The following is an 18,208-nucleotide window of genomic DNA, read 5'->3' as shown; positions in this document are numbered from 1 at the left end:
TACCTCCCGAGTGCTGGGACGAACAACATGGCTTGTGCTCATTGTTTTTTAATGTATAAGTGAACGTGAACGGAGGGGATTGATTTTTTTTTTGAGTGCAGTGACTGATTCTGTCCACCAGGGTTCAGTCCGGCCCAGCCTTTCCATCCGCTTAACCGGAGAGGTGCAGTTGGTTGGCTTTTTCTCTAATTACAAAGCTGCTTTGAACACTTTGAGGTGTGCCCCACAGGAATAAAAAACGGGAAAGGGTAACCTCACCTCCAGGAGTGGCCAGGGGGAGGGAGGTTCCCCGAGGGGCAGGAAGCTCGGCAAAGGAGTGCCATCGGTGGTGGACTAGCTCTGGGCACATAGGCAAAGGGCAGGATTGGCCACGAAGCCACGAAGCGACGTGGGTCCCTCCTTGTGTTCCTTTCTCCGCTTATGCTGCACGACCCCCGAGTCACTCCGCCAGCCGGTCATCGCGGGTGCTTTCCCTTAACCTCGCTCACGCTTGCTCACCAAGGTCCTGGTTTGTTGACTTTTAAACCCAGGAGCAAAAGCGTTGAGAGAATTTCCTCCGGAGAAGCCCTGCCCTGCTCTGCTAATGCTTTGGGTTTGGGTAGTGAGGAGAGAACTGTTTCAGAGCAGGGTCCCTGGAGAGCCGAAGCACCCACAGCCTTTGCAGTCACTTAAGACAGGCCTTCCCCCCCTCTCCCCTCCCGTGCCCTCCCCTCCCCTTTCCTCCCCTCCCCTCTCCTCGCCACCTCTTTCTGTCTTATCAAGACCACTGAGCTGTATTCCTAGCCCTTTTGACATGTTGTTTGGTTGTTTTAATTTGGAGACAGGGTTTCACCAAGTTGGCCTTGGAACTCACACTATAGCCCAGGCAATATTTGAACTATGGATCCTCCTGGCACAGACTCCTGAGTAGCTGGGATTATCAGGTCTGTACTGCCAGGCCTGGATATACGTCCATTATTTTATACTCATTCAGGGAAGAGCTTTACCTGTCATTTCTTATATTATTTTATTTTTACCATCAGATAAACTCACTTTCGTGATTCAGACAATAATCTGCCTTATTGTTTTTGTTGTTTTGGTTTTTCGAGACAGGGTTTCTCTGTGTAGCCTTGGCTGTCCTGGCACTCACTCTGTAGATCAGGCTGGCCTTGAACTCACAGAGATCCACCTGCCTCTGCCTCCTGAGTGGTGGGATTAAAGGTCTGCGCCATCCCCCCCCAAAAAAAAAGAAAAAGAAAAAAGAAAAGCCGGGCGGTGGTGGTGCACGCCTTTAATCCCAGCACTCGGGAGGCAGAGCCAGGCGGATCTCCGTGAGTTCAAGGCCAGCCTGGGCTACCAAGTGAGTTCCAGGAAAGGCGCAAAGCTACACTACACAGGGAAACCCTGTCTCAAAGAAAAAAAAAAAAAAAGGTGTGCGCCATCACCTCCCTGTTCAAACAATTAATTCTTAATCTTCCCGTGTATCCTAATAAGCAAATGACAGAATTTTGCTTGACAAAGAGAGGAAAGCACTTCAGGGTGGAAGCTTGAGCACTAGCTTATAAATGGAACGGAGTACTTCAGGAACCCTGAGTAACAAACAGTATTGCCAGAGTGTTGAGCTGAGGAGGATGGAAGAGTAGTTGAAAAGTTGAGGCTGGGGGTTCGGGATTTAGCTCAGTGGTAGAGTGCTTGCCTAGCAAGCACAAGGCCCTGGGTTCGGTCCTCGGCTCCAAAAAAAAAAGAAAAGAAATGTTGAGGCTGAATCATAATCACGTATGTTGTGAGGAAATTTGAACCACTCTTGCAGATATCCAGGAGCTGATTGAGGCATCGTGGGGATGACGAATTCGATTGCCATGCAAAGGTGAAATTGGAAGCATCGTGGAGCATGAAGTGGAGGGTTGAGATGAGAAACAGAGAAACAGGGTCTTAGGCCAACGGAGATCTTACAGAAGACATGGTCTGACCCAGCTACGTCAGAGCTGATGATTAGACAGGGAAGGAATGAAGGGTGTTTTGTAATTAGCTAAGTTTAGGGAAGCTGGACTTGACATGTCCATGGGACGACCACATGAAAATGTTCTGTAGTTGTGTGGATATCATTTTATTCATTCTTTGATAATTTCATACTTGTAGATATAACATGTCTTGATCATATGCACTCCAAACATCCCCTCCAGTCCTCCCAATCGCTCTCATGTCTTCCTCCCCCTTTCTTCCTCCTTCTCTTCCTCCTTTTTTGTCTTTTATAACCCACTGAGTCCAATGACTGCTGCCTGTTGACATGCTAACTGGCCTTGCTGGCCCCATCTTGCGCAGGTCTTGAGTAGCTGCGGTGAGTTCATGGGTCCAGAAGATGGCCCAACACTCCTCCCCATCGTCCTCTTCCATGAAGTTTCCTGAGCCTTGGGCACCGGGGTACTGTGCTTGGCCAATCTATGATTGCAGCCTGACAGCATGTCCTTCCCCCCCAATACAACAGTAGTAGTTTCCCTTCTAGGTTCTGGTTTACAATGTTAGGCATGACTTTCCTCCTGGGAAGCAGGCCTCTAAGCCAAGCCCAAAGTAGTTGGTTGCCCTACAACATTCCCACCACTACGGCACCGGCAGGCTCATTGTGCCCGGCAGGTCTCTGTCGTAGCGTGCAGGGCTCCCCAATAGGTAACATCACTGATGGCTTTTCTCCGGCACAGCATCTCTGCACTATGATATCTAGCAGGTAGGGAGGAAATTTTCAGGTCAGTTCCTCTAGATTTCTCTATGTCCCTCAACTGAAATGTTCAGCAATAGAGTCTTACCAGTTAGTTCTGGGAGGCAACTGAGGCATGACAATAGCCTGGGTTCTTTTGGGGGCCTCTGGGAACTCACTGATCAATAACTCATGGAAGGCCATGCAGTGTGGTGGTATTCGGTCCACTCGTGACCTGGGGCTATACGGCCCGAAGGAGGTGGTGCCTCTTGCGATCCTATGTGACCTCTTAAAAGGAAAGGGAGAGAGGAGTCATGAGGCCTCTTCTCCCTGGTTCCTGCTTCCTGGTCTGATCGGACTGCCAGGTGGATTCGCTCCTGGTCAGAACAGAAGACGTCTTCAGCTGTTTACTCGGTTCTGTATTTGTGAGTGTATATCCTCAATTTATATCCAATTGAGTTCTCTAATGCTCCTTAAACAGACTCCCATGGATTTCTCACGTTAATTCACTAGTTAATAACTCATACCTTCTTGGAAAGCATTGTCAACCCAAGCATGTATCTATGTTCAACACACACCCTCCTTTTATTCATTTTATTTTACTTTATTTTTATTTATTTATTTATTTAGAGACAGGGTTTCTCTGTGTAGTCCTGGCTGCCCTGGAACTTGCTGGCTTTGAACCCAGAGGTCTGCCTGCCTCTGCTCTGAGTGCTGGGATTAAAGGCGTGCACCACCACTGCCTGGCTTTTATTTTATTGGTTTTTTTTTTTTTTTTTAAGATTTATTTATTTGTTATGCATACAGTGTTCTGCCTGCATGCCAGAAGAGGGCATCAGATCTCATTAAAGATGGTTGTGAGCGACCATGTGGTTGCTGGGAATTGAACCCAGTTCCTCTGGAAGAGCAGCCAGTGCTCTTAACCACTGAGCCATCTCTCCGGCCCCCTTGTTTTATTTTTTAAACTACCTTACAAAGCAGTGGGTTTCCATAAGGGTTTTTCCTACATACTCAGTGTTTTGGTTATCCCATCTCCCATTCCCACGTATATATATATATATATATATATATATATATATATATATATATATACATTTCAAGAGAGTGTTTATAGATGAGTGCATCCAAGGAGAGTAAGGAGGAGAGTAAATGAATATGCAGCCCTGGGGGACAGCAGTATGTGCAGGGACACTATACAATGCTCAGAGCAGGACCTGACCTACAGTGAGTGTTGGTGGGTCTGGTCAGGGGTTGTATGTGACTCCCTAGAAAGGGGAAAAGAAGGGCAGAGACAAGACAGACTAACCCCGTGACTACTCTGTATCTTGAATTACATGTTGGATTTCAAAACACATAGGGTCCTGGTCTGATCCAAGTGCTAACTGCAGCCCTGGACTATAGATGGGAGAGGGATGATGAACCGGGAGCTTGGTGATTGTTCTAGACTATGCCAGGAGTCAGCAGTCAGCAAAGCATAACCAGAGAAATCGAGAGAAGGGGGGTGGCCTCAGGAGCTAGCCAAAGGGGCCTTTGTCCTACTGAAACTCTTCACACAATGGAGCTGGGTTACATGCTGACATGGCATGCTGAATGTGGAGCTGGGATAGAGAGAGTCTACATGGTGGAAACAGAAATGAATGGTCACCTGTCCCTAAGGACCACATCTCTATTCATGAATATTGAGATCACTAGAGAGGATGTTTGATACATACACATTATGTTAACACATGGCTAATTCACACAATTAATTTGCATTTTGATTTAAGATAGCTAACTTAACATATAGTGTAGTTGCAGATGTTGCTCAGCCCTGGAGGGGTTGAACTGGATTTGGAAGTACACACCTGAAACCCCAGCACTCAGGAGGTTGAGGTAGGAGGACCACAAGCTTAGAATTGCCCTCAGCTGCGTGGTAAGTTGAGTGCCATCCTGAGATATATGCCTGAGATATATGAGACATCATCTCAAAAAGTGTATCTATCATTTAGGCACATCTCATTTGATTCCCATACTCCTCCCTGCCACAGGCTCAGCAGGTCAGTATTTTATGGAACCCAAACCTGGTTACTTTGTAGGCACTAAGGATAATGGATGGCTAGAGAGTGGCTACAGGAGGATGGTACATCCATCATGGACCACCTCGGGGGTTGCTATGGCAACTGCACAGACCCAACTATGAAGGAATGAAGACAAATAGCTCTGACTGAAGAGTCCTTGAGCTGTACAGAGCTGCCCTCCCCCTATCAGTATGGACAGTGCTTCTGTGGCACTCACTCTGTGGGACTGAGAAACGGACTTTCGTTCTCGAGCAGAGGAGTAAACTTGGGATGACCAGCCCAGGAATATCCAGCTTTTAGCATCTGTCACCAAGAGATAACACAGGTAAGCGTAGAGACAGATAAAACTGCAAGGTGTTTACCATCGCAAGGCATTAATATTTCTGGTAAAAGCTGGGCATAGTGGCACACAGCTTTAACCCAGACTCTGGAGACAGAGGCAGGTGGATCTCAGTGTGTTCAAGGCCAGCCTGGTGTATATAGAGAGCGCCAGGGCAGCCAGGGCTACATAGAAAAAAACCTGTCTAAAAGAAGAGTTGTGACAAAGGCCAGGCATGCTAGTGCATACACTTTGGAGTCAGAGGCAGGAGGATCATGAGCTTGAGGCCAGCTTAAGCTACACAGCCAGTCTGAGGTAAGTCTGAGCTACATAAAAGACCTTGTTTGAAATGAACAGTGACTGGAGATACAGCTCGGGGGTTAAGAACACTTGCTGCTGCTCTGCCAGAGGACTGTGTTCTGTTTCCAGCACCCACGTCAGGCAGCTCACAACTGCCTGAGGCTCCAGCTCCAGAAGATATGCGGCCTCTGGCTCCCCAGGACAACTGCACTCACACATTGCAGCTGAGGGCAATTCTAAGCTTGTGGTCCTCCTACTTCAACCTCCTGAGTGCTGGGGTTTCAGGTGTGTACTTCCAAATCCAGTTCAACCTCCCCCCCCCCAGGGCTGAGTAACATCTCCAACTACTATATATGTTAAGTTAGCTATCTTAAATCAAAATGCAAATTAATTGATTTGTGAATTAGTCATGTGTTAACATAATGTGTATGTATCAAACATCCTCTCTAGTGATCTCAATTAAAAATAATAAAAACAAATCTTTAAAACAAGTGAAAACCTGGAAGACTGGATGCAGTGGTGCCTATACCTAGGAGGTAGAGGAAGGAGGCTAAAGAATTCAAGCCTAGTTAGTTTTGGCTACATAGACATCCTGTCTCAATAAACAAACAAACAAACAAACATATAAAAGAAACAGAACTGGACATGGCCCAGTGGGTAAAGACACTCGCAAACTTGACAATCTGAGTTTAATGCATGGAATCCATATAAGGATGGAAGGAACAACTCCACGAAGTTGTCCTCTGACCTACACACACACACACACACACACACACACACACACACACACACATACACACACACATACACACATATACACGTACTGCATGCACACACACACCACAATAATAATAATAAATAAAACTTATAAAAAAGACATAATTGTTTTGAAATTACCCAGTTTCATTATCTCACAAACGCTTTCTCTTCTTCAATAGTTTCTATTAAAAAGGAAAACTGGAGGGGCTTAGTCTGGTAGAGTGTTTATCAAGCCTGCATGAAGCCCTGGGTTAGAGCCCCGTGCCACATAAACTGGGTGTCATACTCTCCTTCCTCCGGTTGAGGTTCTTCAGGGGAAAGAGAGTGAGAGAGGATGAGGAGGAGAGAGAGCCTGATACAGCCAGGACAGCAAGCTTTGTCTTGCTTCCTTCTCTGGTAGACCTGCAGAGATGGTGGGCATTCTTGTTTGGTTGTCTTAGTTTTCTTTTTTTTTTTTTTTCCACATTATTTAAAATAAATGACGGGGAAGGTACAAACCGTCGCATTCATGTGATCAGAGGACAACTTGCTGGAATCGGGTCCCTTCCTCCACCTACAGATGGGCTGCAGGGATCAAGGTTTGGAAGGTCATCGGCTTGGAAGCAAGTGCCCCACACACTGACCCATCCGAAGGACCAGAGGATCTTGGGAGAGGCAATCCTCGAGGCCCCATGCTTTGAGAGCTGCTGCTGGTGAGGCTGGCACAGATGTTCAGTGGGTATAGTCGGACATGGAGAAGTCCAGCTGTGGCTCTGCCGGAGGTCTGTGCCCAACACTTGACCTTGTGCAGGGGAGGCTTACGTTCTGAGCCAGAGCGTAGGACAACCTGGCCTTAGTTCCTTTACCCCGAAACTACTCTAGGTGGCTGCAGCCAGCTGCCTGCTCTCATCCCCCTTGACTAGGATGGTGACGCTGAGCAGGTACCGAGGCTAGCTGGTTAACAGGACTTTAAGGAATAAACGGACAGAGAAGACTACCGCTCTGCCAACCTCTCAGTAAACCACATTTGCTGTGAAGTGGGTATGTCCATTGCATTAGACTCAGTGGCCCAGGATTCAGGCTGACTTGCTTTATTTAAATCTATCTCCGAAAGCTTCCTAGGTGGGTTGCATTAGTCAACTGCCTGTCCTAAGACAAAACCTCGAGACAATATCTTGTGACGGGAAAAGTTATTATTTTTAGTTCGTGTTTCTAAAGGTTCCAGTCCAAAGCTGAGTGACTCCATGGCTTTGGGCCTCCAGCAGGTGCGGCACATCTACAGGTGAAAATCTATGGCCCAGCAGTTGGCTTTTGTCACAAGCCAGAGGGCACAGCAGGAGAGGAAGAGGAAACCAGTGTAGGGAAGCCCCCATCAGAGGGCACTCCTCCTTGACCTGAAGACCTCATACAAGGACAGCTTCCTCTGAGCCCACCACCTCCCCATAGCACCACCCTGGGAAACAAGTCATCTAACCCAGTGGCCACTGCAGGACGCAATTCTTTTTTTTTTTTTTTTTTTTTTTTTTTTTGGTTTTTTCGAGACAGGGTTTCTCTGTGTAGCTTTGCGCCTTTCCTGGAACTCGCTTTGGAGACCAGGCTGGCCTCGAACTCACAGAGATCCGCCTGCCTCTGCCTCCCAAGTGCTGGGATTAAAGGCGTGCGCCACCACCGCCCGGCGGACGCAATTCTTATTCAAGCCATGGCATGGGCAGATGGTGGAACTTGCAGCCGTGAGAGGAAGGTTGTGTCCTCCTGCCCCTGGCCTCACAGGTGAGCAGGAAAAGCCACGGAAGACCAGGCTCTGAGCATGGAGTTTTTCTACATGTTCCGACTGGCATTCACCATGCTCCCTGTGGCTTCTGGCAGTGATGGAGAAGCAAATGAACCAGGCAGAGGGGTTCCCTGATGGCCGGATCAGTGGCATCGGTGTGATTTCCTGCCCATACCCAGCAAGTACTTGTGCAAGGTCAGATTCACTTCTCAAGGGAAGCACAACCTGTTTTCATTTTTTGTTCCTCTTTTTTATTTTATTTTATTTTTTTTTTTTTAAGTCTAGGCTAAGGCTGGGTGTAGTGGAATGGACCTAAAAACCCTAGCTACTCTGAGCCTGAGGTCGGAGAATTTTGAGTTCAAGGACAGCCTGGACTATACAGTGGGGTCCCATCTCAAAAATAAATAAAAACAAACCAACTAAGCTACTAGAAATCAACCAATATGCTAATTATATGTAAAGATGTGTAAATGTTAAGTAACTTTGTAAGCTTATCTCCAATTAGGGTTTTTGTTTAGTTAAGTTTATTTATTACTTATTGTGTGTGTGGCCAGGGCATGAGTGTGGAGGTTAGTGGACAACCTGAACAACCTGAGAGAATCGATTCTCTCCTTCTGCTATGTGGGTCTGAGGAATCAAACTCAGGTCATCAGGCTTGGTGGCAAGCAACTTAACCCCTGGAGTCATCTCACTAGCCCCTCCAGTTATGATTGAAAGATGCTGGTGTTTAAGTAAACAAGGAGCATCATGTGAAAGGAAGGGGCCTGTGGTTCAGTTATCCATGGAATTGTTAACATTTTTTTGTCTGTTTTTTAAGTAATTTATTTATTTGTGTTTTATGTACATTGGTGTTCTGTCTGCACGTATGTCTGTGTGAGGTGTCAGATCCCCTGGGACAAGAGCTATAGACAGTTGTGAGCTGCCATGTGGGTGCTGGGACTTGAACCTGGGTCCTCTGGAAGAGCAGCCAGCACTCCCAACCACTGAGCTGTCTCTCCAGGCCCTGTTGGTTTTGTGAGACAAGGTTTCATTTATAGTCCAGGCAGGTTTCAAATTCGTATGTAACCCAGGCTAATCTCACATTCACAAGCCTCCTGCCTCAGTCTCTAGAGTACTGGGATTGCAGATGTGAGCCTCACATTTGGCTGTTGATATCTGACAAGGGATAAAAAGGGAAGGTTTTTTTGCTGCAGATAAGAAAATCTGACCATTTGGAGATGAGTTAGCCACCCCCCTTCTGTTTCTCTTATAAAGGGGTAGCAGGTTGTGTGAAAATATTTGTGGTGTTAATAGAACCTTTATCGATTGGCTTCTGTGGATTAAGTGTTTTGCTCTGTGTGAGACACTTTACCTTCTTTTTAAGCTATAATATTTAGTTGAGGAAGAAGATACTGAGCCCCAAGGAGCTTATATTAAATGGATTCAACAGAAATTTATGTCTCTCTCTTTTTTGTTTTTTGTTTTTTGTTTTTTTTCAAGACAAGATTTCTCTGTGTAGCCCTGGGTGTCATGGAACTCTCCCAGGAAATCAGATTGGCCTCCAACTGCCTGCCTCTGCCTCCTGAGCACTGGGATCAAAGGTGTGCGCCACCATCGTCCTATGTATTTATTTATTTATTTTGCGATAAGGTCTCACTATGTATCTCCAGGTCTTGCTTTGAATTCAAAAATCCCCCTCCTTCTACCTCCCATGTGCCAGAACTACAGGCACATATCAGTGCTAAGCTCTCCTCTTTGTGTGGTTTTATCTCAGCTGTATGTATTCTGAAAAATGCATTTGTACTTTATAGGTAAGTGCTCTAGCAACCAGATCACATCCTCACCCATTTTTTTTACATTTATAAAAAGATTATCACTATATATACATATATATGTATATATATATATTTCTTTTTTTGTTTTTTGTTTTGTTTTTTTTTTTAAATATTTTATTTATTATGTATACAGTGTTCTGTGTGTATGGTTGCACACTAGAAGAGGGCACCAGATCTCATTACAGATGGTTGTGAGCCACCATGTGGTTGCTGGGAATTGAACTCAGGACCTCTGGAAGAAGAGCCAGTGCTCTTAACCTCTGAGCCATCTCTCTAGCCCCATATATATATATATATATATATATATATATATATATATATATATTTCTTTTAGGTTTATTTATTTCATGTGTATGAGCATTCTGCCGGCATGTGTGCATGTACACCACATATGTGCCTGGTGCCTTCGGAGGTCAAAAAAGACATCAGATCCCTTGGAACTGGAGTTATGGATGGTTGTGAAGCCATCGTGTGGATGCTAGGATTGAACCTCCATCCTCTTCAAGACAACAAATGCTCCTAACCTCTGAGCCACCTCTCCAGCCCCTATCTATCTATATCTGTATCTATATACCTACATCTATATCTCTATAGAGATAGAGAGATATAGATTGAGACCATCTTCCTATATAGCCCTGGCTAGCCCGGTGCTTGTTATGCAGTTAGTCTAGGTTGGCCTTGATCCTGCGGCTTAAGGCTTGGGCACTGTCACTCTTGGCAGAGGGAGTCCTTGAGGCCTCATGACCCCGGTAGGAGCTCCATGCCAGGCACAAGTCTCTCATTCCGTGTGACTGAACCTGGCTTTGAGCATGGGTGGGGGTGAGCCTGGCACAGATGCTTGAGGTGAGATCCTCATGCCTTAACTTCCATGGTTCTGGGATTATAGGCATGTACCATCCATCATACCTGCAGATGGACAACCCCCTGGAACTTTAAGAAATTATTTTGTTGCTAAGATTTATTCTTATTATAGAGTGCCACTGACTATTAGCTCCTGTTGACGTTTGAATAATATTCCTGTCACTATCTACTACACCACGGTTTGTCAGTCCACTCTCCTGCTGGCCAGTGTCTGGGCTGCTTTTGCTTTTTTTGCGACTGTGAACAGCTGCTCTTGTACATATCTGCTGGTGTGTCTGTAGAAGAGTTTCTCTTGGATATATACGTGCAATTCTCGGGTCAGAAAACACATATTTGTTGGTTTTTGCACGTGGTGCTGTACTATGTATCAAAGGGTCGGTCTTAACTTACACTCTAGCCAGTACCTGTAACTTTCTGTCATTTTGTGTCCTCTCCCACACCTGCCCCAACACGTGCTACTAAGGTCTCTACCCTTATCTTTGATGTGTTTACCCTTGCTCCTGTCTGAGGATGCTTTCTGGAAGCAGCACAAACCCTGTTTCCCGGGGTTGACAGAGGTGACCTGAATCTAGAGGCATCACTGGGTGACAAGTAACATACGTTACAGGTCATGAAGTCAGGAGACTTGAGGTGCTCCTGGAACATTAACGAGTCAGAGGGTGCTGTTTCTCCTGAGTCAGTCCCTCTGAGTGCCTGTGACCTCAGCATCTCCTGCTGAGTTAGAGTCCTTGACCCACAGACACTGTAACATTTTCCCCATCCAACCTCAAACTGGATATTGCAGGACAGAAACACAACTGACCTCTTTCCTCCTCGGACCCCCAACCCCACTTTCAGCTAACCCTTCCTCTTGCTCTCTCTCTCTGGTTTAAAAGGGCAGGCTGAGGGTTTGGAAAGGGAGGTGCTGGCACGGGTTGGGGGTAGGGAACCCGGGGCTCGAGAAAGCCAGACACAGCAGAACTATTCTGTTCCAGAGCTGCAGGGTCCACAGATTCCAGTCCAAACCAGCCAATAGGAGAAGGCTCTCTAATCCTAGGGAACTAAAGAATTCTCTTCAGTTATTCAATTTCCCTGCTGTACCCCACTCCTTATCCCCACCCCCACCTTAACCCTGATAGAGTCAGAGGAGCCTGAGACCCCCCCCCAGGAGCGAGCCTAGCCCATATCCCGCGAAGTGATCTCAACCTGAGTTCCAAGAAATTTGAGGAATGTTCTAAGCCAGATGTCAATCAGGACTATGAACCCCAACTTTGACATAGACAGACTGTTCCAGTTCTCCATCCAAGAACCCCATACTCCTGGCCCCCTGGCTCACCCCCAGATGAAGAGGGAAAGGAAAATCCAGCCTCTCCATCATATGTTTGGGAATGGATTCAGACATCCACAGCCGTGAAAGGGTTAAGAGGCAGAACCAGTTACCCCAACCCGCCCCTCCCAGGGATTAAGAGTCCTCTATAAAGGGGACTGTCCACCCAGGCGAGTCCAGGGGGTTATTAGGGACCCAGGCACTGTGCCCACCCCCCACTGCCATGTGGGAACTTCGGTCTGCCTCCTTTTGGAGGGCCATATTTGCTGAATTCTTTGCCACACTGTTCTATGTCTTCTTTGGGCTGGGAGCCTCACTGCGTTGGGCCCCGGGACCCCTTCATGTCCTGCAGGTGGCTTTGGCCTTTGGCCTGGCCCTGGCTACATTGGTGCAGACGGTGGGTCACATCAGCGGAGCCCACGTCAATCCTGCAGTCACTTTTGCCTTCCTTGTGGGCTCCCAGATGTCCTTGCTCCGCGCCTTCTGCTATATGGCAGCCCAGCTTCTGGGAGCTGTGGCTGGAGCAGCTGTGCTGTACAGCGTCACCCCGCCAGCTGTCCGTGGAAACCTAGCACTCAACACGGTAAGGGTTGGCTAAGGGGCGGGGGGAACATGGTGTCTTAATTGTTGCTCTAGCGCTTGCTCATGTGTGCACACAGGTGTGTGTGTGTGTGTGTGTGTGTGTGTGTGTGTGTGTAGGAGCAATGAGTGCTTTGGAGGGGAAAGGAAGGCATAGAGCCCTCCATGAAGGGTCAAGAAAGTTGAGTTCAGATCGCAGCTTTCCTTCCAACTCTATTTAGGTTCTTTTGCTGTTGTTGCCGTGAGCAGGGGATCTGGTCCCGGCCTTCCTATGTAGCCAGAGATAACTCCTCCTGCCTCTACCCTCCAAGTGCTAAGATTACAGGCACGCCCAAACACAGCCACTCTGTGTGGTGCTGGGAATAGAACCCCAGGCCTCATGCATTCTAAGCAAGTAATACCAAATGAGCTTCATCTTCCTTCCTTCCTTCCTTCTTTCCTTCCTTCCTTCCTTCCTTCCTTTTTCCTTTTCTTTCTTTCCTTCTCTTCTTCTTTCCTTCCTTCCTTCCTTCCTTCCTTCCTTTCTTTCTTTCTTTCTTTCTTTCTTTCTTTCTTTCTTTCTTTCTTTCTTCATTCATTATGTACACAGTGTTCTGCCTGTATGTATGCCTGAATGCCAGAAGAGGGCACCAGATCTCATTGTAGAGGGTTGTGAGCCACCATGTGGTTGCTGGGAATTGAACTCAGGACCTCTGGAAGAGCAGCCAGTGCTCCAAACCTCTTGAGCCATCTCTCCAGCCCTCCTTTCAAGTTCTTAAGGCGATTTGTTTTACTTTATAGAACCTCAGTGTCCTCGCCCATGTGAGTAAGCACAAGCATTTCCAAACAGCAACCAAGACTGTCAGGAAAGACTAAGACAGAAATACCTGGGCTGGAGGGTTGCATACCCTTCCTGCCCCAGGAGCTGGACTGTAAGAGGATGCCTGCTTGAGGTGGTAACAGCAGTGCTAACAGCTGCCTCCCTTTCTCCCCCTGCGACCAGCTGCACGCTGGGGTCAGCGTGGGCCAGGCCACCACTGTGGAGATCTTCCTGACGCTGCAGTTCGTGCTCTGCATCTTTGCCACATATGATGAGAGGCGGAACGGCCGCCTGGGCTCTGTGGCCTTGGCGGTCGGCTTCTCCCTCACCCTGGGGCACCTCTTTGGGGTAAGCAGAAGAGGCGGGAAACTTCTTACTCAAGGATTATGGGGACCCCCAAAGCGTTACTCCATTTTAATCACGGGTCTTATCCACCCTTTTCATTATCAATTGGCACAAAGGGATCAACTTTCTTGTAACTACTCTAATCTTTCTTGACTTCAGGGTGGAAATGCACACATCATGGGTAGAACTGGGTTGTTCTTCTGGGTCCATAGGTCTGTCCCCAGACAGAATATCAGCGCCACTATCCACTGTGGAGGGTTATGAAGCTGGTCCTGCCCCATCTGCTGCTGGCTGGAGACAAGATACCAGCTCTCACTGGCAATGTGGGCTGTAGGGAGAGGAGCTGGAAGGTCGGGGTGGGAAAGTCTCAGCATCTCTGTGTCTTTTGCAGATGTATTACACAGGTGCAGGGATGAATCCTGCCCGCTCGTTTGCTCCAGCCATCCTCACCCGGAACTTCAGCAACCACTGGGTAAGTAAGTGTACAGGGTAAGAAGAGCACAGAGCACTTTTGGCGGGCTGGACTGCAGGTTGCATTCCATCAGGGTGTGTTGGCTGCTCTGCCAGCATGCAGCTCAGGAGAATGTCACGGGCCTTGGCGCACTTGCATGTGTACATTGCATTATTTTGTCAAAAAGAGAAGCTCCAGCTGGGTGTGGTGATACGTGTGGTGCCTGTAGTTCCGGCACTTGGGAGGCTGATGCAGGAGGAGTATTTGAGCCCAGAAAGTTGGAGCTAGCATGGATGCCACAGCAAGACCTCGTTTCTGAAACAAACAGATGGGAGGCTCTTGCTCCCGCTGGCCTTCGCTTGTTGGCAGGGGGTGGGGGGCTTTTTAACTGAGTACCCACTGGATGTGAGAAGCTATTGGATAGTCAGCTACATTTAAGACAAAAACTTCTGGTTCCAGAAGTCAGAGTGTATGCCTCCCCTCGGCCAGCAGCACCTTAGTTCTACTTTATTAGTCTCATATGTGAGTCTGACTAATAACTCATTCTTTGCCTCTGTTCAATTACAGAGTAATATATATATATATATATAATTATAACTTATCTAATTATATAAATGTGACAGTTATCTTTATAAAGCAACTAGCACAGATTCTGGCATGGAGTAATCTTCAATAAATAATGGTAATGCTTTTATTCCCTTGGGCATATGCAAGATAAGCATGAAAACAGTTCAAAAGAACCTACCAAGATGTACAGCCATTTCCACAGCAGCATTAGTTACAAAAGGCAAGAGGTAGAAGCAACCCTAATTCCCCTTGCTAGATGAGTGGAAAAATCAAACGTGGCCTATGTGGACACGAAAGTTATGATATACTATAACATAAACCTCAAGGACATTATACTAAGTGAAACTGCCTGTCACCAAAAGATAATTCTTACACAGTTCTAGTTACACGAGGCAGAATATTCACGTTCATTCGAATAAGCCAACGCGGTGGTACAAACCCACATTTCCAGCACTTGGGGGGTGGGAGGAACATCCTAGTCTGAGGTCATCCTAGGCTACACAGCAGTTCAGGGCCAGCCTGTGCTACATAACACCAAAAAGAGGCGGAGAATGGGGTGGAGAAATGGGAGAGAGTGGAAAGAAAGAAGGAAAGAAAAAGGAAACACAAACTGCTAGAAACAAGAAGTCGAAGGGTGGCTGTCAGGGGCTGGAATGGAATCAGATAGGCAGTTTAATGGCTATATCGTTTTATATTTTACAAACTCAAAAAATCCTGGAGATGAGTTACATGACAATGTGAATATATTTAACACTATTGAGCCACACTCTTAAAAATGTAAACAAGCAGGCATATCGGCTTGTGCTAGTCACAGCACTTAGTAGGACAACCTGGGAGAATTTCCCTTAGTTTGAGGCGAGGCTGGGTTACACAGTGACTTTGACACTAGCTTGGGTTACAGAGTGAGACCCTGACTCGAAAATATGCAGTTCTGCAGAGCCTGGAGTGTGTGCCGTTAATCTCGGCACTCAGAGGCAGAGAGAGGCAGGCGCATCTCTGAGTTTGAGGTCATCCTCATTTACAGAGCAAGTTCCAGGACAGCCAGGGCTACACAGAGAAACTCTGCCTCAAAAAACAAAAACAAACAAAACACAGTTCTGGGGATGTTGCTCAGTGGGTACCACACTTGCCTGACAAGCACAAGCCCAGTTCACTCCCCATCACTGAATAACCTGGATAGTGGTACATGTGTGTCATCCCAGCACTTGGGAGGACCAGAGGATTAGGAGTTCAAGGTCATCTTCAGTTACATAGCCAGTTGGAGGTCATCCTGAGGTCAATGAGATCCTGTATTCAGCAACAAACAAACAAAAACCAGACAATATTTAATAAGGTAAGTTTTATGTTAGAAAGGGCATTTTAACCACATTTACATTTTTCTAAGAAGTATATAAGCTAGTTGAAAATAACAACAAATAGAATATATGCTAAGGAGGTATAGGTAAAACAGACAAATAAGAAAAGAAAATGACCAGGCAGTAGTGGTGCACGCCTTAATCCCAGGCAGAGACAGGTGGATCTCTGAGTTCGAGGCCAGCCTGGTCTACAAAGCAAGTTCCAGGACAGTCAGAGCTGTTACACAGAGAAACCTTGTCTCTTGAAAAACTAGAAAAAAAGAAAAAAAAAAAGGAAATAAATGGTTATTGAAACAGAAGGAAATGACAATGTACAGACAGTACAGTCTAGATAGTTTTGTTCTATTTGTCAAGACAGGGTTTCTCTGTAACTTTGGAGCCTTCCTAGAACTCTGTAGATCAGGCTGGCCTTGAACTCACAGAGATCCACCTGCCTCTGCCTCCCAGAGGCAGGTGCCACCACCACCCAGCAAGTCTAGATATTTTTAGAAACAATATTATTTTATTTATTTTTTGTTTTATTTTTTATTTATTTATTTATTTTTGTCGTTGTTTGAGACCAGGTCTCACTATGTAATCTTGACTGCCTGGAACTTGCTATGTAGACTACGCTGGCCTTAAACTCTCATAGATCCACTTGCCTTTGCCTCCTTAGTGCTGATGTTAAAGGTGAGTACCACCATGCCAAGCTATATTTTGTTTTTTAATGTATATAGGTATTTTGCATGTATGTCTGTGTGCTACATGCCTGCCTGGTGCCTCCCGGAGGCCAAAAGGAGCATTCAGACCCTTGGGAACTGGAGTTACAGATGGTTGTGAGCAGCTATGTGGGTGCTGGCAATTGATCTTTAGTCCCGCGCAAGAGCAGCAGGTGCTCTTCACCAACCACTGAGCTATCTCTCCAGCCCCATGGAGTCTAGATTGTTAAAACCAACCAACCAAGTGGGTTGGCTGCTTTGCACAGTGCAAGAGTGTGTGTTCAACACGCACGTGTCCACACACAGCAGCACCGACAAAAACCTGCTTTGACTCCTACTTACCAATGCCCAACTGTGTGGGACAAGTGCCGAAGCCTGAGCATACCTTCTCTCTTCCCACAGGTGTACTGGGTGGGCCCGATCATCGGAGGGGGCCTGGGCAGCCTCCTCTATGACTTTCTCCTCTTCCCCCGGCTCAAGAGTGTTTCTGAGAGACTGTCTATCCTCAAGGGAGCCAGACCCAGTGACTCCAATGGACAGCCCGAGGGTACAGGGGAACCTGTAGAACTGAAGACTCAGGCCCTGTGAAAGATCCAACTGGGGAGAGGAGTGGAATGCTTCTGGGTTTCAAGGAGGGGCAGAGCCAGCCCTTGGATGGAGAAAGAGACTGTGGGGAGGGGCATGTACTTCTTTATTTTTTAACTTATGTGTGTTTTTCATTTTTTTCTTTTGCCGTGTGAAATCTTTCAAGTTGCATTCACGATCTGGTTGGTGCAAACTTCCCTTCCTCCCCACCCCAACTCCCTTCGCCGTGCGTGTGTGACTGTTCATATGAATGTGGATGCCTGTGGCTGCGTCTGAGTTTGGGGACACGAAAGCTAGGGAAAGAAAAAGAGGTGTCGACATGTTATGCCCCTCCCCCAGCCCAGTTTGGTGACCACAGAGAATCCAAGACCTTAAGTCTTTGGCCTTTACCCTGCTTCCAGTCAAGGGTGTGGATCTTGATTTTTGAAGGACCAGGGGAGAGGGGATTCACTCCTCTCAGGAAGCAGACAGACAGAAAGGGGGAGGCAAGGCATTCCAGGGATTGGGAGGATGGATTCAGGGAGGTGGGTAGAAGAGGAATTGGAGATTTTATTTCCAGATCACTAGGCAAATAAACCTAAAAGCTTTGAGGGAGTTGATGGGAAAATATAGCCTACTTATCTCAGGGATACTTGCCCCAGAGACTGGGGTAGAAGGAGCTCTGAGAAAAGTAAACATGGGGCTTGAGTTGTTCTGTAAAGCCACATAAACCTGTCTACATCCACTGGCTGGGTTGCGTCTTCATTCAGAGGCCTTGGACCGGAGGGACCTTCCAACCGAAATAGGGGTTGGGTAAGCCTAGAGTCTAGAAAAATGAAGTGGTTTAAAAGGCCCGCCTAACAGCCCTTTGCAAATGGTACTGAAGCCCCAGAATCGATGTCTGAGACTAAAACAGGAAATCTGGAGTCTGAAGCAAATTTACAGGAGTTGGGGGGGGGGGGTTGGCGGGGGATTTATTTAGAGCAAACTGAAATTCGCAAATGGCATCTTTG

The 18,208-nt window shown here is 46.9% G+C and overlaps 1 protein-coding gene across 1 annotated transcript; it reads left to right on the top strand.

The window, feature by feature from the left end:
* Positions 1 to 12,060: 12,060 nt before the first annotated feature.
* Positions 12,061 to 17,293, top strand: Mip (major intrinsic protein of lens fiber). The gene is made up of 4 exons (XM_059245599.1): positions 12,061 to 12,420; positions 13,399 to 13,563; positions 13,952 to 14,032; positions 17,034 to 17,293. The coding sequence occupies exons 1-4, from the start codon at positions 12,061 to 12,063 to the stop codon at positions 17,217 to 17,219; spliced, it is 792 nt and encodes a 263-aa protein (XP_059101582.1). The 3' UTR covers positions 17,220 to 17,293.
* Positions 17,294 to 18,208: the final 915 nt, after the last annotated feature.

The sequence above is a fragment of the Peromyscus eremicus genome, chromosome 18, assembly GCF_949786415.1.
Source record: "Peromyscus eremicus chromosome 18, PerEre_H2_v1, whole genome shotgun sequence".
Taxonomy (NCBI): Eukaryota; Metazoa; Chordata; class Mammalia; order Rodentia; family Cricetidae; genus Peromyscus; species Peromyscus eremicus.
Note: the sequence above shows the minus strand (reverse complement) of the source record. Positions and strands in the feature narration are given on the sequence as shown.